The sequence below is a fragment of the Mustelus asterias genome, chromosome 30, assembly GCF_964213995.1.
Source record: "Mustelus asterias chromosome 30, sMusAst1.hap1.1, whole genome shotgun sequence".
NCBI classification, from domain to species: Eukaryota; Metazoa; Chordata; class Chondrichthyes; order Carcharhiniformes; family Triakidae; genus Mustelus; species Mustelus asterias.
The window spans coordinates 16,153,599-16,174,656 of record NC_135830.1 but is presented as its reverse complement, the minus strand read 5'-3'; the positions used below and the strand labels follow the sequence as shown (position 1 = coordinate 16,174,656).

The 21,058-nt window shown below is 45.1% G+C and overlaps 1 protein-coding gene across 1 annotated transcript in view; it reads left to right on the top strand.

Moving 5' to 3' along the window:
• Positions 1 to 19,728, top strand: part of LOC144480922 (uncharacterized) — a 61,546-nt gene extending 41,818 nt beyond the window's left edge. Inside the window, exon 5 of the mRNA XM_078200547.1 lies at positions 19,285 to 19,728. Coding sequence (XP_078056673.1) covers positions 19,285 to 19,728 — 444 coding nt within the window. The remainder of the gene's footprint in view (positions 1 to 19,284) is intronic.
• The last annotated feature ends 1,330 nt before the right edge of the window (positions 19,729 to 21,058 follow it).

Genomic DNA, 21,058 nt, shown 5'->3' with positions numbered 1-21,058 from the left:
CTCTCCCCAGTGTGAACTCGCTGGTGTGTCAGCAGGTTGAATGACTGAATGAATCCCTTCCCACACTGAGAACACGTGAACGGTCTCTCCTCAGTGTGAACTCGCTGGTGTCTCTGCAGGTTGAATGATTGAGTGAATCCCTCCCCACACTGAGAGCACATGAATGGTCTCTCCCCAGTGTGGTTGCGCCGATGAGCTTCCAGCTCATTTGGGTATCTGCATCTCTTCCCACAGTCTGCACATTTCCATGGTTTCTCCATGGTGCAGGTGTCCTTGCCTCTCTCTTGTGTGGACAATCCGTTGAAGCCTCGTCCACACACAGAACACGGGTACAGTCTCTCGCTGCTGTGAATGATGTGATATTTATTCAGGCTGTGTAACTGGTTAAAGCTCTTTAGTCCGTGCGCTGGAACACTCTCACTCGAGTGTGGCAGTGTGTTGGTGCTTTTCCAGTCACACTGATGTTTGAAATCTTTTCAAATCAACAGACTGGACAATCATTTCTCCTTCGAGATTCAAAGTCCGATGATATTGAGCTCCCAAGGAATATGACTCTGTCAGATCTAGACGTGACGTTTGAGATTTCGGGCTGTGATTCCTCTTTCAATGTCCTGTGAAATTAGTTTACAAAAGTCATCAGTGTCAGTACAGGATAGAAAGTCAGAACAGGATTCTATTTATAAATGAAAGTGGATGGGCACTTGAAGGAAATAAACTTTCAGGAGAATGGGGATGTAGAGTGGGAATGGGACTGGAATGTTATACAGAGAGTCAGCATGGACTCGAGTTACCAAATGGATTCCTTCTGTGCTGTAATGACTTTATGACTGGAAATGTATAACATTGCTACAGCATTATATTACTGCAAGAAATAATAATAAATGTATTTTATTACAGAAAAATAAATAATTTATCTAATCTGGGTACCATATAATAACACTAGACATATCTCTGTCCTCTATTAATTTACTGTCCCCTTAAATGTCAGCCATCTCCTGCCCTTTAATTGTGAACATTAGGAAAGAGACCATCCTTTTAGACAGAAAGAAGATTAACGTTTCAGGGTGGGCAGAATGAATTACAGGGAATAAAAATGTATCAGATTTTGTTGGTTAATATAAGCTCAGAAGTGGAAGGGAAATGATCTCCAGTGGAAGAGAAACAGTTCCTGAACATTGTAAGACTAAGCTGGTAACTCAGCAGTGAACAGAGTTGTGAAGTGGTAAAAACCTCATCAAGACATAGCTTGCGGAAATAATAGTTAAAATACACCCATTATTAGAGGCAGAGGAAGGTAGACAATGGCAGAGAGCTGATCAGGGAGGGCAGAGGTCAAAGAGAGAAATGGATGGCCATTTAAAAATCCATAAAAAGCATGGTTAGCAAGTTTGCAGACGATACTAAATTAGGAGGTATCGCTGATAGTGAAGAAGGTTATCAAAAATTACAGGGAGATCTTGATCAGTTGATCGGTTAGGGAAGTGGGTCGATGATTGGCAAATGGATTTCAGTACAGATAATACAGAGTACAGAGGCACAACCTCAGGCGAAAGGGACGATCCTTTAAAATAGAGATAAGGAGGAATTTCTTCAGCCAGAGAGTGGTGAATTTGTGGAACTCTTTGCCGCAGAAGGCTGTGGAGGCCGGGTCATTGACTGTCTTTAAGACAGAAATATATATGTTCTTGATTAATAAGGGGATCGGGGAGATGGGGAAAAGACAGGAGAATGGGGATGAGAAAAATATCAGACATGACTGAATGGCGGAGCAGACTCGATGGGACAAGTGGCCTAATTCTGCTCCTATGTCTTATGGTCTTAAGTGTGAGTGTTGCATTTTGGAAAGTCAAACCAGGGTAGGACTTGTACAGTGAATGGTAAGGCCCTGGGGAGTGTTGAGGAACAGAGGGACCCAGGAGTACAAGTACATAGTTGTTGGAAGTGGCGGCACAGGTAGACAGAGTGGTGAAGAAGGCATTTAGCACACTGGCCTTCATCAGTCAGGGCACTGAGTATAGGAGTTGGGACACTATGTTATAGTTGTATGAGTTGTTGGTGAGGCTGCACTTGGAGTATTGTGGACAGTTTTTGTAACCCTGTTATAGGAAAGACATTGATAAACTGGAAAGAGTGCAAAGAAGATTTATGAGGATGTTGCCGGGACTCGTGGGTCTGAGTGATCACGAGAGGTTGGACAGGCGAGGGCTTTATTCCTTCGAACGTAGGAGAATGTAGGAGAATGTAAGGCTTTGTTTTCCAAGAGGGTGGCATTACAGAGAGTAGCATTTTCTTTAAAACATTGTAAAATGCAGATACAGTTTGAGAACAATATTCTGTTACACCAGTAGTAAAAAGTGATCTTAAAAAGTCCCCCTCCCCAAATGCTGCACATTTAGACATAGTAGCATAAGTTTCAGAGTCCAACATTTTATACTTCATTGCTTCTTTTACTGTTCAATTGTAATGCCACCCTCTTGGAAAACAAAGCCTTACAGGTGTGTCTGAATGCTGGCTGTGTGCCTCAGAAAGTTGTATATTTTAAAGTTCAGCGGGGACCCCCCCAGGGGATGATCGGTCACACCCCCTCTCCTCTCTTCCCCCCCCCCCCGCCCTCCCCCAGGGGATGAGACGTCACACCCCCTCTCCTCCCCTCCCCCCAGGGGATGATCGGTCACACCCCCTCTCCTCCCCTCCCCTCCCCCCAGGGGATGATCGGTCACACCCCCTCTCCTCCCCTCCCCCCCCCCCCCAGGGGATGAGACGTCACACCCCCTCTCCTCCCCTCCCCCCAGGGGATGATCGGTCACACCCCCTCTCCTCCCCTCCCCTCCCCCCAGGGGATGAGACGTCACACCCCCTCTCCTCCCCTCCCCTCCCCCCAGGGGATGAGACGTCACACCCCCTCTCCTCCCCTCCCCTCCCCCCAGGGGATGAGACGTCACACTCCCTCTCCTCCTCCCACCCCCTCCTGCCCTGACCAGAGGATGACCTGGGTCAGAGAGCCGTTGCAGTCTCTGACTCCTGCTCTTTGGAGGCTGCTGCGGCGAACGCAGACTTTTAGTTTGCAGGTCGGTAAAAGCGTGGACGCGGGTCGGGCCAGAAGACGGTAAAGTGGGCTTTGGTGGTAGAGTTGGGCGCGCGGTTCATTAAGTCGATTTAAATGCATGCAAATGCATTTAAATCGGCGGGCTGCCCGATTCAGGCGTGGGCCCTGGTGTTGGTAAAGCCGCGATCTGCTCGGAATCGGGCGCAGATCGTGGTACAGGCCCGATGCCCAACTTTACCGCGATTTCGCACTTGAAAACAGGCACGAAGGTTTGGTAAAATCCGGCCCATAGTCTTTTTCCCAGGGTTGGAGAATTGAAAACTGGAGGGCATAGGTTTAAGGTGAGAGGGAAAAGATTAAAAGGGACCTGAGGGGCAACTTCTTCATGCAGAGGGTGGTGCGTACATGGAATGAGCTGCCAGAGAAAGTGGTTGAGGCAGGTTCAATAGCAACATTTAAAAAGCATTTGGATAAGTCCATGGATTGGAAAAGATTAGAGGGATATGAGCCAAACATGGGCAATTGGGACTAGCTGGGAGGGCACCATGGTTGGCATGGATCAGTTGGGCCCAAGGGCCTGTTTCCGAGCTGTGTTGCTCTATGACTCTATGTGTTGGCTGCGTCAGCATCTATTGCCCATAACTCATTGCCCTTGAACTGAGTGGTTTGCATTGCTGGGGGATGTGGTAATTTCCTTCTTTAAAGGACATTATTAAATCAGATGGATTTTCATGACAATTGTCATCAATGGACTTCTAATTCTAGATTTTTACTGAATACAAATTTCAACATCTGCAGTTGTGGGATTCGATCCCAGGGTTCTCACTGAATTGCCCTGGATCCCTGTATTACTAATCCAATGACATTATCACTGCACCATTGCCTCCCCATCCATGGCAAAGGAGTCAGCCTGAGATCCATGGAATCAGAGAATGCACTAAATTTAAATTAATGCCCAGTAACACTCACCCCAAAGTAATTTCATTGTTTTCAAATTTTAAATCTCCTGCTGGAGTCTGCAGCTGCAAAGATCTGAGAGATTGGTGTCCAGGAAAAATGTTGCAGTCTTCAAATCTTCTCCCTGTAAAGAAGAAGGCCTATCGTGTGTTAGCTTTTATTAACAGGGGGTTGGAGTTTAAGAGCCGTGGGGTTATGCTGCAACTGTACAGGACCTTGGTGAGACCACATTTGGAATATTGTGTGCAGTTCTGGTCACCTCACTATAAGAAGGATGTGGAAGCGCTGGAAAGAGTGCAGAGGAGATTTACCAGGATGCTGCCTGGTTTGGAGGGTAGGTCTTATGAGGAAAGGTTGAGGGAGCTCGGGCTGTTCTCTCTGGAGTGGAGGAGGCTGAGCGGAGACTTAATAGAGGTTTATAAAATGATGAAGGGGATAGATAGAGTGAACGTTCAAAGACTATTTCCTCGGGTGGATGGAGCTATTACAAGGGGGCATAACTATAGGGTTCGTGGTGGGAGATATAGAAAGGATATCAGAGGTAGGTTCTTTACGCAGAGAGTGGTTGGGGTGTGGAATGGACTGCCTGCAGTGATAGTGGAGTCAGACACTTTAGGAACATTTAAGCGGTTATTGGAAAGGCACATGGAGCACACCAGGATGATAGGGAGTGGGATAGCTTGATCTTGGTTTCAGATAAAGCTCGGCACAACATCATGGGCCGAAGGGCCTGTTCTGTGCTGTACTGTTCCATGTTCTATGTTCTATGTTCTAAATGACAAAAGTTATAGGTGTAATTCAAGGTTAGAAATTCAGGACAGAATTTTTTTTGGTCTGAGTTTGCTGTGTGTAAATCTTTCCCTTCTAATCCCCTGTAAAAGGAGTTTCCAAAATCCATCAGCATCTGTCCAGGACAGAAATTCAAAACATTCTCTCCTCTTATCTGGCACAGAATTACTTTAGCTGGGACAAAATTGCAGTGGAGGCATTTCGAGGAAGATCCAGTTGGTTGATTCCTGAAATGAGGAGTTTTGTCTTTGAGGATGAGCAGCTTGGGCCTGCACTCATTGGAGTTTAAAAGACTGAGAAGTTATTGCTACATCTGGGAATTTAAGGGCGGCACGGTGGTTAGCACTGCTGCCTCACAGTACCAGGGTCCCGGGTTCAATTCCAGCCTTGGGTCACTGTCTGTGTGGAGTTTGCACATTTTCTGTCCATGTCTGTGTGGGTTTCGTCCAGGTGTTCCGGTTCCCTCTCACAGTCCAAAGATGTGTGGGTTAGGTGGATTGGCCATGATAAATTGACCCTAGTGTCAAATGCATGGGGTTGTGGGGATGGGGCCTGGGTGGGATTGTGGTCTGTACAGACTCGATGGGCCGAATGGCCTCCTTCTGCACTGTAGGGATTCTATGATTCATATGATATAAGGTGCTTGACAAGGTAGATGCTGAGAGGATGTTTCCTCTGGTGTGGAAATCAAGTAAAAATAAAGGATCCCAAATTTAAGATGAAGAGAGATCTTTTCTCTCAGCGGGTTGTTGATCTTTGGAACTCTGTCTTCACCAGTGAGGATTGGAGGCAGGTCATTGAATATATTCAAAGCTGAGGTTTTGATCCACAAGAGAGTCAAGGGTATGGACGGGGTGGGGGAGCAAAGTCGACATGATCTTATTGAATGATGCAGCAAGCTCGATGGGCCGAATGACTGGCTCCTGTTCTTGGATAGTTGCGCATGCGCCCTGCTACCTATTGTCCCTCTGAAGATCGAGGTTCTGAACCAGCCCCTGAAACCACGCCCATTGTGACCCGCCACCGACAGCAGCGCATGCGCTCTCCTTCTCCGCTGAAACAAGATGGCGGCCGATAACCGGTGCCTGTTCCCGGGATAAAAGCCTGGGAGCTGTAAACCCGGGACCTGCAGGGTCGTATTCGGGCCGTGCGGCCTACAGCGGATGTTTGTGAAACCATAGCTCCCTCCCTCCCCCGACTCCATTTCTCCCGCAGCCCCACCAACTCACCTGGGGATAAAAGCGTCTCCCGCACTCGCAGGACTCCGGGCAAAGTGATACTGTGCACGCGCGAGACATAGCACTGCGCCTGCGCAATAGGCTCCTGTGTAATGAATAGGACACCTTCACACCCGCAAGGGCACCTGGGAATTAACGGCGTCATTGTCAAAGACAATAGTACGAAATTATCTTGTTCAATGAAGATCAATTAATTTTTAAAAATGCATTCCTCGGAATTTGTGCGCTGCCATTCTCTACTTCTAAAATTGATTTAAACCAGTGCTCTCCTGTGGGAATACCCCGAGTTTTAAAAACTTTTCCCACTGGTTTCCCTCTCTCTCTGCTCCCCTGAAGGTGCTCACACAGGTTGGGTAAATCCCACAGAGATTGGTTTCTTTCACTTTCTTTCTCCTGAACCTGAATGTTTTATAGAATGATACATCACAGATGGAAACCATTTGGCTCATCCTGCCCAGTCGGGCTGTCTTTAAGATCTATCCAATTAATCCCACAGCCCTGCTGGCAGAGTGAGAACAATATCTATATACTGCAGCAAGATAGGAGATGAATGGAAAATGTTTTCCAGTTGCATACCTCTCAGACACACTCACCCCTAGAAAGATAAATTGGCCTGTGTACTAAGCAGATATTAAGGTTCCACTTAAAATTAAAACAGAAGGTGCTGGAAAAATGCAGCAGTCACCGGGGCCGAGTTAATGGTCAAAATGATGGTGCTGAGCTGACATTCGAAAATAACCAGCAATCCAACAAACCACTCAAAATATTGAATCAAACAAAATTGATCAAAGATTGAGCCAAAGTATTCTGTTTTCCAACATGGTGCTATGATTTTTTGTGATTGTTTTAATGTTCTCACAATTACCTGGTGTAGTCCGGGTTTATTTTATACTCACTCCCACCCATCGCTGTCCATGAAGCACATTACCCCCACTCTGATTCTCCATCCCATCAGAGACAACTCAGTCACTGACTGGAAATTAGGGCTTTTAATGAGAGCTCTGACAACTGAGAATGCACCGTCTGCAGAATCAACCCGAGCTAACAAACCCCAGACAGTGAACATTATCCCCCAGACCCGAATATAAAACAGTGAACATTATCCCCCCAGACCCGAATATAAAACAGTGAACATTATCCCCCCCAGACCCGAATATAAAACAGTGAACATTATCCCCCAGACCCGAATATAAAACAGTGAACATTATCCCCCCCAGACCCGAATATAAAACAGTGAACATTATCCCCGCAGACGCAAATATAAAACAGTGAACATTATCTCCCAGACCCGAATATAAAACAGTGAACATTATCCCCCAGACCCGAATATAAAGCAGTGAACATTCTCCCCCCAGACCCGAATATAAAACAGTGAACATTATCCCCCAGACATGAATATAAAACAGTGAACATTATCCCCCAACCCGAATATAAAACAGTGAACATTATCCCCCAGACCCGAATACAAAACAGTGAACATTATCCCCCCCCCAGAACCGAATATAAAACAGTGAACATTATCCCCCCCAGACCCGAATATAAAACAGTGAACATGATCCCCCCCAGACCCGAATATAAAGTAATGAACATTCTCCCCCCCAGACCCGAATATAAAACAGTGAACATTATCTCCCAGACCCGAATATAAAGCAGTGAACATTCTCCCCCCAGACCTGAATATAAAACAGTGAACATTATCCCCCAACCCGAATATAAAACAGTGAACATTATCCCCCAGACCCGAATATAAAACAGTGAACATTATCCCCCCCCCCCAGACCCGAATATAAAACAGTGAACATTATCCCCCCCAGACCCGAATATAAAACAGTGAACATTATCCCCCCCAGACCCGAATATAAAACAGTGAACATTATCTCCCAGACCCGAATATAAAGCAGTGAACATTCTCCCCCCAGACCTGAATATAAAACAGTGAACATTATCCCCCTACCCGAATATAAAACAGTGAACATTATCCCCCAGACCCAAATATAAAACAACATTATTACCCCAGAGCCAAATATAAAACAGTGAACATTATCCCCCAGACCCAAATATAAAACAATGAACATTATCCCCCCAGACCCGAATATAAAACAGTGAACATTACCCCCCCGCCCCCGACCCGAATATAAAACAGTGAACATTATCCCCCAGAACCAAATAAAGAACAGTGAACATTATCCACCCCCCCCACTTGAATACAAAATTGTCCTGATGGATTCAGACAACATTATCACAACATTCCAAATGTGTTTTTTCCAGGAATAGATTCAGCGGCTGCATCACCGGAGGCCAGAGATACTCTCCTCAAACTCGGCTCATGTGAGGAATGCCTCCAATGAGGCTCAGGAATGCTACAACCAGAGTCACGTGATCACCAAGTGTGTAACTGAACAAACTACCGCAACGTTGAAGATGTGTTTCAGTGTGAAATGATTTGTTTAACCTGTTGCTTCAGATTTGAGAGAAAATTCCCTTTCTGGGGTAATTTGACCTTGACCCAGGCACTTTTCAGATCTGAAAGTGATGGCGTTTAGCACAATCACAAGGCTGCACAATACAGAGGGAACACTAATCTGTTTCATTCTGCGACTATGTCGTGGTTACACGAGTGATACTTTCCACTAATTAGCTGCCAGCACCAAAAAGGCATTCAGCCTCCCACACAACTGAGCAAGACTGGGTATGAATATGTTTGATGTGGAGATGCCGGCATTGGACTGGAGTAAACACAGTAAGAAGTTTAACAACACCAGGATAAAGTCCAACTTTATCCTGGGATAATGTTGGACTTTAACCTGGTGTTGTTAAACTTCTTACTGTATGAATATCTTTGCCAGTGCAGTGCTGGGTACCAGGCCGTACATCCCAGCGAGTGGCTGATAGAATAAAACAGCATGTTCCTTGATTTGTCAGAATAGGTAGTGATTTGTTTTCAGCAGCCCACACTCACAAAACCAAAAATACAATGTTTACTGTGATTACAGATTGGGCAGCACTTGCTGAACAATCCTGAGTGTGCCAATAGCTACACTCATAATCAATTGAAGATGATCAATCGAGTTCATAATACGGCTCAGTTATAGTTGTAAGAAGCACCTTACATTTATATGCAGCGATCCTTTCCCTGCGAACAAAAGGAGAATTTTCAAGCCTTGCACCTTTTTTGAATTTCCCAGAAGCTTGAGAAACCTACAGTCTTCTATTGATTTCTCCATGGTGATGCTTCAAGTCAATGAGAGTCCACCAATTGTGATCATTTCAAATTTGGCATTTTTCTGTTTGTCCTGATGAGTGCATGATGAAGAGATTCAGCAACAGGTCTCCTTTTTCAGCAATATTCAAGTTCAGTTCTAACAAGTATCTGTGCATTGTTTTATGTTCCTTGATAATTAAATGTGATCGTGGAAGTGTCACTGTGAATAATGTGCAAGTCAGTAAGAATTGTCAGTATTTTCTAATTGGAAATCTTAATCAGTGGAACCTTTCAGACACCGAATTGTACAGTTTGCACCAAACATCAATTTAAGATTGCAGGAATAGTTCATAAACTTATTATAAACAAGTTCCTGTTGAAAGTTCCTGAACATAAAAAAAATCACAGATGGTGCTTTCAAAAAGGGACACAGCAGCCCTGAAAATCAGTGACATCTCAGAATATTAAACTTCAGCCAGTTGTAGTGATTGTTAATGTCAGCAGAAACAAACCAAATATTGTCAGACTATCAATCCTGGATGTGATTAACAGCTGCAGTAACTGCAAAACCCAACTCCTGCAGGCAATTGTGAACTTGCAGATGTGTCAGCAAGTGGGATGACCGAGTGTATCCCTTCCCACACACAGAGCAGGTGAATGGCCTCTCCCCAGTGTGGGTGAGCTCATGTAAATGCAGGCTGCCAGACTGAGTGACTCCCTTCCCACACACGGAGCAAGTGAATGGTCTCTCCCCAGTGTGAGTGCGTTGATGAGCAGTGAGGATTGATAACTGCCTGAAACTCTTTCCACAGTATGTGCAAATAAATGGCTTCTCCTCAGTGTGAATTCGCTGATGTGACAGGAGGCCGGATGAATTGGTGAATTCCCTCCCACACGTGGAACAGGTGAACGGCCTTTCCCCAGTGTGAACTCGCTTGTGTGCACTGAGGTTGGATGAAGACCTGAACCTCTTTCCACAGGAAGTGCAGCTGAACGGTCTCTCCTCTGTGTGAACTCACTGGTGTGACAGCAGGTTAGATGACAGAGTGAATCTCTTACCACACACAGAACAGGTGAATGGCTTCTCTCCTGTGTGAATTCGCTGGTGTGACCAAAGACCGGATGGCCCAGCAAAATCCTTCCCACACAAGGAGCAGGTGAACGATCTCTCCCCAGTGTGAACTCACTGATGTGCACTGAGGTTGGATGAACATGAGAATCCCTTTCCACAGGTGGAGCAGCTGAACGGCCTCTCCTCAGTGTGAGTTCGCTGGTGTAACAGCAGGTGGGATGAGGTAGTGAATCCTTTCCCACACACAGAACAGATGAATGGCCTCTCTCCAGTGTGACTGTGTCTATGGTTTTCCAGCAAGTACGGATAATTGAATCCTTTACCACTATCATCACATTTCCATGGTTTCTCCATTTTCCCAGCCCCAATGTGACCGTGTCGATGGGTTTCCAACCGGGATGGATAATTGAATCCTTTACCACAATCCTCACATTTCCACGGTTTGTCCATGGTGCTGGTGTCCTTCTGTCTCTCCAGGTTGGATGATTAGTTGAAGCCTCATCCACATACACACCATGTGTATGGTTTCTCCCCACTGTGAATGGTGTGGTGTTTTTCAGGCTGTGTAACTGGTTAAAGCTCGATTCACAGTCAGTTAACTGGAGCGCTCTCACTTGGGTGTGTGCGTGTCTCAGTTCTTTTTCTGTCACATTGAATTTTGAAATTTTCTCCCACTGACAAAACAGGGAATGATTTCTCCCTCCACTGTCAAAAGCAATCATATTCAGGTCATGATGAATCGAATGGCTCTGTCAGACTTTGATCTGAAGTTTAGTTTGAGTTTCCTGTCTGTGAATCCTCCTCTTCTAGTTCCCTGCAAAAAGAGTTTTTAAAAAATACTTAAGAACAGACAATTTCAGTTTCCACGAAACATTTCTCTATTTCATTTATCTTGAGCTATGATCCCCATCCCACACACTCTCTCTTGTCCCTGAGCTGAAATCAAACTCATTGCCCCATCTCCACTCTGAGCTCAGCTCCCTCTCCCTCCAGCTGGATTCAGTCCTCCAGACCATGTACAGATTGAGAGTACAATCAAGGAGTCAATTATTTTCCTTCCAAGTCAGGGGACGTGCAGCCCCACTGACGCTGTTGTTAACACAATAGTCACATGTGCTCTGCTCACCAATGAAACACCACGGTGACCATTAACATGGGCCTGTTCCGAGGAAAGGCTCCATTTTATTTGTGCCACAACAGCAGCGGAATGACCTCCTGCACAGGCACAAAGGTATCATCAGTCACAGAAAATAATTGCAGCTGGTGTCTCAAACCTCATTTTACCATTTGCTCTCAGACATTCTCAATTCAATTTTGAAATACAAACTGAAATCTGGCATTATGTGGTAAATTAAAATACATATTTTTTCAAAAGCTCAGTGGATCTGGTGTCCCACCAGCGCATTCACACTGAGGAGAGGCCGTTCAGCTGCTCTCACTGCACAATGAGATTTAAATGGTTATCTGCACTGCGGATACACCAGCAAGTTCACACTGCGGAGCGGCCGTTCGCCTGCTCGATGTGTGGGAAGGGATTGACTCGGTTATCCAACCTGCAGAAACACCAACGGATTCACAAATGATTACCGAGTTGGTTTCTGCTGTTAATCACATCCAGCACTGAACCACGTTCATTCTGACAGTTGGTGAAGTGGAAGGTTGAAGGGTTTTCTTTCTGCTGGACTGGCCGGTTTCGCCCCTCTGCTTCCAATGAGCTGATGCTCTTTGAGCCTGGGAGAGCACATTTCCAATGAAATAAGAACAAAGAAAATTACATCACAAGAACAGGCCCTCCAAGCCTGCACTGATCATGCTGCCTGACTTAACTAAAACCCCCTACCCTTCCAGGGACCATATTCCCCTATTCCCATCCTATTCATGTATTTGTCCAGATGCCCCTTAAAAGTCACTACGGTATCCGCTTCCACTACCACCCCCGGCAGCGAGTTCCAGGCACCCACCACCCTCTGTGTACAAAATCTGCCTTATACATCTCCTTTAAACCTTGCCCCTCGCTCCTTAAAGCTGTGACTCTTCCACCCTGGGAAAAAGCGTTTGACTATCCATTCTATCCATGCCCCTCATAATATTGTAGACTTCTATCAGGTCGCTCCTCAACCTCTCTTGTTCCAGTGAGAACAAACCAAGTTTCTCCAACCTCTCATCATAGCTAAACAAACAAATAAACAAAATGATCCACAAAATCTGACGAAAGACATTTATTTTATCCTGGATAGTAAATAGTGTTTTTCCTCCACTGCAAGTAGATCTAAAATAAATACAGAAAGAACTGGAAAAACACAGGTCTGGCAGCATCTGTGGGGAGGGAAACTGAGTTAATGTTTCACGTCCAATGTAACTCTACTTCAGAACTAGAGGGAGAAATGTGATGGGTTTGATACTGATGAGAAAGGGGGAGGGTCAGGTCGAACAAAAGGGAAAGTCAGGGATTGGTTAGAGGGCGACGAGATTAAATGTCAAAAATGTCCTGGAACAAAAGGCAAAGGGAGAGGTAATGGTTGTAGTGAAGAAAGAAAGCAGTTTTGTCACTAGATTAATTGTATCCTCAATTACTTGCCCCATTTTCTGTCATTATCAGGAATACAATAGAATAATTTCACACCATCCCTTTACCTGATTTTATACAATCCCTGTACAAATGTTGAGGCTAATCAGAGCTGGAAGGTCTCTCTCGCCAGTACATTTATCTTCACTGCACATTCTTTACATACACAGCAATTAAGCTTTTACATTTGACTGCAAATAAAACTCAATCTTTCATTATAACTACTGATTCATTATTGATTCATTAACTTTAACTCAATTATGGCTCACTACTTATTCAACCATCTGTTACTGACTGGTAGCTAATTATTACAGTAATCTTTAATTAATACATTTGGTTAATACAAGATACAATGGTTCAAAAATATACTTTGTGAAAGACACAAAGCTTTCTTACTAATCTTGATCAGGTTGAACAATCAGCCTCATTCTTGAGCCAGACTTTAGCAGAATATAATGTCCTCTAGCTTATCAAAATGATTGAAGAATTCCTTAATTGCTTGCTCAGCCGTGTCTAGAGGCTTTTAGCTTTATGATATAAAGTTCTCATCACATGTTCGAGTTTAACATGGCTTCCTTGACCAAGTTATATTTAACTGTTAATACAGATGAAAGTGATCATTTTCATTTCTGAGGCACCCCTACAGTTTCCCACATCATAACAGTGACCACACTTCAAAATAACTTGACCGTAAAACACTTTCCAAGATCTTGTGGTCATGCAAGAAGCTGCAGAAATGTAATTTCCTTGTTAGGAATAGTTACCAACTTGGATACATCACACTCAGTCCGCTCATGGAGATCATTAATAAAGACTGAGTCTTAATTTTGAGTGACAACTGTCACTCCATTTCCAAATCCCCTGTGAAAATCCAAACACAATATGTTGTGAAATTATTTGGTTTAAAACAGAATGAGTTGTTGTGATTTGGAATTCACTGTCTGAAAATGGTGCAGGAAGCAAATTAAACTGGATCTTTCAAAAGGGAACTGGACAGATTCGAAATGAAATATGGGATTAATGGAAGATCTTGTTCAAAGGGATATAATGGGTACAATGGCTGGAATGGCCTCCTTCTCTGCTCTCAGATTCATTTTCATTTGATGAAAGTGATAAATATCTGGAACCCACTTCCTACGATGGGCAGAGAAACAGAGATGATGGAATCTTTCCAAAAGGAAATTGGATGGGCAATTGAGGGAAATAAACCTACAGGGATACGGGGATAGAACGGGGCAATGGTTTGATTCACAGGAACCAGCATGGACTTAATGGGGTGGATGGCCGCATTCACGACCCTAATTCCTGACTGACCTAAAGAGAGTATAACCTGATGCGTAACCATAAAGCAAATGAAGACAACAGCAAAGGCTGATGGTTAGAAGAGCTAACTCTGTATCAGGCTGAGTACTGTGGGAGGATCAGGCTGAAGGGGTTCTGCACTGAGGAATGGACACAGGAGCTCATTGATTGGGGGCAGTCGCTCTGCCTCGAACAGACATTGAGTGAACATAGACCCCTGTGTGTTGTGCTCCTGAGAGAAATGCCACCCCCTGAGAGAGGCATGACTCCCTCAGCCTTTGTGACTAAAAGACAGTGATCCATATGACCATAAGATATCAGAGCAGAATGAGGCAATTTGGCCCATCAAGTCTGCTCTGCCATTCAATCATGGCTGATATGATTCTCATCCCCATTCTCCTTCCTTCTCCCCGTAACCTTTGATCCCCTTATTGATCAAGAACCTATCCATCTCTGTCTTAAAGACACTTAATGACCTGGCCTCCACAGCCCACTGTGGCAATGAGTTTCACATTCGCCACCCTCCTCTCAAGAAATTCCACCTCATCTCTGTTTTAAAGGAGCGTCCCTTCACTCTGAGGTTGTGACCTCGAGTTCTAGTCTGTCCCACTAGTGGAAACACCCTCTCCACGTCCATTCTATTTCGGTCTCTCAGTATTCTGTAAGTTTCAATCAGATCCCCTCTCATCCTTCTGAACTCCATCGACGATAGACCCAGACTCCTCAACTGCTCCTCATATGACAAACCCTTCATTCCTGGGATCATTCCTGTGAACCTCCTCTGGACCTCCTCCAAGGCCAGCACATCCTTCCTTAGGATGGGGCCCAAAACTGCTCACAATATTCCAAATGGGGTCTGACCAGAGCCTGATACCGCCTCAGCAGTACACCCCTGCTCTTGTATTCTAGCCCTCTAGAAGTGAATGCTAGCATTGAATTTGCCTTCGTAACTGCCAACTGAACCTGCATGTTAACCTTAAGAGAGTCCAGAACCAGGACTCCCAAGTCCCTTTCTGCTTGAGATTTCCGAAGCCTTTCACCATTTGGAAAATAGTCTACGTCTTTATTCTTCCGACCAAAGTGCATAACCTCACACTTCCCCACGTTATATTCCATCTGGCACTTCTTTGCCCATTTGCCTAGTCTGTCCAAGTCATTCTGCAGCCTCCCGACTTCCTCAACACTACCCGTCCCTCTACATATCTTTGTATCATCCGCAAATTTAGAAAGGGTCAAGACCTTCAAGTTTTTAGGTGTCCAGATCACGAACAACCTGTCCTGGTCCCCCAATGCTGACACTATAGTTAAGAAAGCCCACAAATGCCTCTACTTTCTCAGAAGACTGAGGAAATTTGGCATGTCAGCTATGACTCTCACCAATTTTTACAGATGCACCACAGAAAGCATTCTTTCTGGTTGTATCATAGCTTGATATGACTCCTGCTCTGCCCAAGACCACAAGGAACTACAAGAGGTCGTAGTGTAGCCCAATCCATCATGTAAACCAACCTCCCATCCATTAACTGTCTACATTTCCCGCTGCCTAGGCAAAGCAGCCAGCATAATTAAGGACCCCACGCACCCCGGACATCCTCTCTTCCACCTTCTTCCGTTGCAAAAATGATGCAAAAGCCTGAGGTCACGTACCAACCGACTCAAGAACAGCTTCTTCCCTGCTGCCATCAGACTTTTGAATGGACTTATCTTGCATTAAGTTGCTCTTTCTCTATACCCTAGCTATGACTGTAACACTACATTCTGCACTCTCTCATTTCTTTCTCTATGTACGGTATGCTTTGTGTGTATAGCGCACAAGAAACAGTACTTTTCACTGTATGCTAATACATGTGACAATAATAAATCAAATCAAAACAAAATCAAATCAAATTAAATTTAGCAATTATGCCCTCATTCCATCTTCCAGATCATTAATCTGTAACAGCGCATGTTCTGTGAATATGTGACTGAAAGCACATCTCAGCCAGCGAGACCCCGAGCAGAAGAAGATAAAGGAGATTTGCAAGTGTTGACCTGCAGGAACAACCAAAGCACAAAGAAAGGTCCCCAAGTCAGGAACTCAGAAATATTGGAACAAAAGCCTATCGGCAGGGAGCCTGATCAATTTGCCTTTTTGGTTTGATTTGATTTACTATTGTCACATGTATTAACATACAGTGAAAAGTTTTGTTTCTTGTGCGCTAAACAGACAAAACATACCATTCATAGAGAAGGAAATGAGAGAGTGCAGAATGTAGTGTTACAGTCACAGCTTGGGTGTAGAGAAAGATCAACTTAATGCAAGGGAAGTCCATTCAAAAGTCTGACAGCAGCAGGGAAAACTCTGTTCTGTTGGTACGTGACCTCAGACTTTTGTATCTTTTTCCCAACGGAAGAAAGGGGAAGAGAGAATGTCCAGGGTGCGTGGGGTGCTTAATTATGCTGGCTGCTTTGCCGAGGCAGCGGGAAGTGTAGACAGAGTCAATGGATGGGAGGCTGGTTTGCGTGATGTATTGGGCTACATTCACTACCTTTGGTAGTTCCTTGCGGTCTTGGGCAGAGCAGGAGCCAGACCAAGCTGTGATATGGGGCATCTGTAAAAGTTGGCGAGAGTCGTAGCTGACATGCCAAATTTCCTTAGTCTTCTGAGAAAGTAGACGAGTTCCTTGCACTGGGTAGTATTTGAGTCCAAGCTGTGAGTTTTGTGTTTTTTAATCAGTATTTTAGCAAGTGCTGAGTAAAAAGGCAGTTTAAATGGTTTTTGAATGTTCGAAGACAATCGGCTTCCAGAAAGTTAAGAAAGGAATAGTTCATTGGTGAACCCTTCAGCATGCAGGTCAGCGGGAGCACCCCCGCACATGCGCAGCTTCCCCTCTCCCTTGGACATGCGCAGTCCCGGGCCGGGGGGAGGGGGCGATCACCGAGCGGCTTCTCGCTCTGTCCGGAGCCGCCAGCCGGTTGCCTGGAAACCTTGGCTCGAGGAGGTGCAGGGGGAGGGGAACAATGGGTGGGGGCGGGGCTCCCGGGTGGCCCGGCGGAGATCCCACCCCCTGACCTTGATGCTGAGGGGCTGACCAATGGGAAGAGTTGGAGGACCGGAAGGACACTGGTCTTCCAGCTGATCAGAGCGCTGGCTTTGTGTGAATGAAGATTGATCTTCAGACAGACTGAAACTTCCTCCTGTCGCTAATATCTGTGAGTAAAACACTTTCTTTTCTCCCCCTTTCCATTTCTTTTCTCATTCTGGGGGAAATTGGGGACTTGCAGCAACTGAAGGGAAAGGAAGTGAATCCAGGGAGGCTGCAGACTCTGGAAAGGTTGGCCCAGGTTTCTCTCTCTCTCTCAAACCAGAAAATGATCCATTTCTGCCCACTGTTTGCTGTTAGCCAATTTTCTATCCACGCCAATATGTTATCCCCACAGCATGAATTTTTATTTGCTGCAATAATCTTTAATGTTTCACCTCATCAAATGTCTTCTGGAAATCTAAGTACAGCACATCCACTGATTCCATTTATCCAATTCCCGATGGGGAATTTTAGAAAATTAAACAACACATCAACTATCTCACTCTGTTAAGACCCGAGAATGGAGCCCAGCAGGACTCGAGGACTCATCAGCCCACAGCTCCAACAGTTTGCTGAGGACCACTTCCCTGGGAATTGTGATTTTTCAGAGTTCATCCCACACTTCTGTTTTCTGATTTCCAGCTGTTTCTGAGTTTTAACTGTATCCTCTATTGTGAACACCGAGGCAAAATACTTGTTCAATTCATCTCCCAGCTCCTTATTTTTCATTTTTAATTGCTGGACTCACTTTCTATAAGACTCTTAAGAAATGAAGTAGGGCAAGTGAATGAAGTGACAGTCGGAGAGCACTTTGTGTCCAGTGACCAGAACACTATTAGTTTTAAAATAGTTCTGGAAAAAGATAGGAGTGATCCACAGGTTAAGGCCCTAAACTGGAGCAGGGCCAATGTTGTGGGCATTAGGCAGGATCTAGCAGATGTTGATTATGTGAGTCTGTTTGAAGAGAAAGGAATGACTGGCTAATGGGAGGCTTTTAAAAGTGTGATATCAAGAGTCCAGGAGAAGTATATTCCTGCTCAGATGAAGGGAAAGAATGGTAAACACACAGCCATGGAGCATTAAACTTGCCTCGCAGGGCCTCTCATATCAGCGCAAAGACAGCTGCTTTGTGAGACTGCTGGCAGCACAGACAACTCAGAGATAAGAGTGCCCTGAGAAGAGAGATTCATTGTGAAAGCTCAGGGACGGTTGATAAGATATAAGAATTCTATTATTTTAATGAACATTCTTTCCTCTCTCGTTCCCCAAAAGCTGTGAATCTCCATCCCACACACTCTCCCTCCATTCTCACTCTGCTGTATCTAATATTCACCCTCCCAATTCTCCTGAAGGTGCTGATTGAGGCTGATTGACAGATCCATGCTCACTGCTTCCTGTCCAGCAGTCAAAAATCCTAAGAATTCGGAGCTGCAGTTGGCCATTCAGCCCATCGAACTGCCTCAAACATTCATGGAGAATTGGCCGATCTACCTCAGCATCATGTCCCACGCTATCCCCTAGATAGAGAGCGAATAGAGCCAACGTTTCGAGTCTGCAGAGAGGAAGGAATGTTCAATAGAAACTTGAATTGTGTGTTCTAAATTTCTTTGCTGCACTGACACTGATGACTTCTGTAAACTCCTTTTACAGGGTATCGAAAGAGGAATCACAGGCTGAAATCTCAAACGTCACATCTAGATCTGACAGAGTCATATTCCTTGGGACCTGAATATCATCGGCCTTTGAATCTTTGAGGAGAAATGATTGTCCGGTCTGGTGACTTGAAAAGATTTCAAACATCAGTGTGACTGGAAAAGTGCCAACACACTGCCACACTGGAGTGAGAGTGTTCCAGTGCACTGAGCTTGAACCAGTTACACAGCCTGAATAAATATCACACCATTCACAGCGGGGGGGGGGGGGGGGGACTGTTCTGTGTGTGGACGAGTCTTCAACTGAAGAGAGAGGAAAGGACACCTGCACCATGGAGAAACCATGGAAATGTGGGGACTGTGGGAAGAGGTACAGATACCCATCTCAGCTGGAAGTTCATCGGCGCAGCCACACTGGGGAGAGACCATTCACCCGCTCTCAGTGTGAGAAGGGATTCACTGATTTATCCACCCTGCGGACACACCAGCGAGTTCACACTGGGGAGAGACCGTTCACCTGCTCTCAGTGTGAGAAGGGGTTCAGTCAATTAGCTAACCTGCAGAAACACCAGCGAGTTCACACTGGGGAGAGACCATTCACCTGCTCTCAGTGTGGGAAGGGATTCACTCAGTTATCCAGCCTGCAGACGCACCAGCGACTTCACACTGGGGAGAGGCCATTCACCTGCTCTCAGTGTGAGAAGGGGTTCAGTCAGTTATCCAGCCTGCAGACACACCAGCGAGTTCACACAGGGGAGAGACCATTCACCTGCTCTCAGTGTGGGAAGGGGTTCAGAGCTTCATCCCACCTGCTGAGACACCAAAACGCTCACGAGTGATTCCAGAGGTTGGATTCTGCTGTTATTGTTTCTGCTCTCAATTACATCCAGGACTGCATTTTGTTCATTCTCACAGTTGGTCAATGGGGAGAGTCGGAGGGTTTCTTTCTGCTGGACTGGCCGGTCTCATGACTTTGCCTCCAGTGGGCTGATGCTCTTCGAGTCTTGTTGTGAATACCTGGTTTCAAATTTCACACGGATCACAGAGTGACAGGATGTTAGGAAGTTAAGAGATATTTAGTCAGCATTTCTGTTTGAAACAACCCAAATGCCCATCCAATTTCCTTTGTAATTGTTTATTGTCTCCACTTCCTCCACCCTCGTAGGCAGCGAGTTTCAGGTCATTACCATTCACTCCATCAAAATATTCTTCCTCACATCCCCCCCCTTCCTCTCTGACCCAAAACCATAAATCTGTGACCCCCTCATCCTTGTCCCGTCAGCTAATGGGAACAGCTTTTCTTTGTCCACCTTATCTAAACCTGTCAGAATCTTGTCCACCTCTATCAAATCTCCCCTCAACCTCCTTTGCTCCAAGAGGAACAACCCCAGCCTGACATTGACAATAAAGAACAAACTAACAGAATATGTTAATACCTGAAATCAAATGGGAATGTTTAATTTCTGTTTTAAAGAAATCATGAATATACTGTCCCGTACAATAAAGGGATTTGAATAACTCAGCTTGGGTGCAGTTGAATGAAATGTATCAATCTCGCATCCACCCACAGTCTAGAGGAAGTGTGGAATGTGTAGCTGGAAATCCCTCCCTAACAGCGCTGTGGGTGTACTTACACCTTCGGCATTATAGCAGTTCAGGAAGGCAGTGTTGGCGCTGATCGTGGCCGAAGCAGCTACAGACAGCCACATATTCTGTTATAATTGAAGGACTGCAGATTGAATGTGAGGCATTATGGGACTGGACTATCTTGACCACGTTCCTGTGACTGCTCAGTTTCTGCAATCACGGACCATTAAAGCTGCTGAGCAGGGCTCCGACAGAGGACCAGGTGAGAATATTTACTCAGAATGAGTTAGAATTAAACTTATTCCAGGACCGGCTGGTGTTCAGTGGCTGAGATTCCTGAATCTGTAAAAAGGGGGTCTGACCAATCAACAAACAGTGGTCGGTAGTTAGTTAAGAAGCGTTCTCATGCATTGTTTAAATTATTTTATCATAAATTTGTGATCAGAACTGTGAGGGACTTGTAACCCAATAGTTGTTGAATTGACGGTAAACTCCAAGTAGCACTGGACTGAAAAGGGGGTCTGACCAAGAAGTGAAGTGATCTCAGGCATTGTTTAAATTACATCATCATTGGCCAACTTC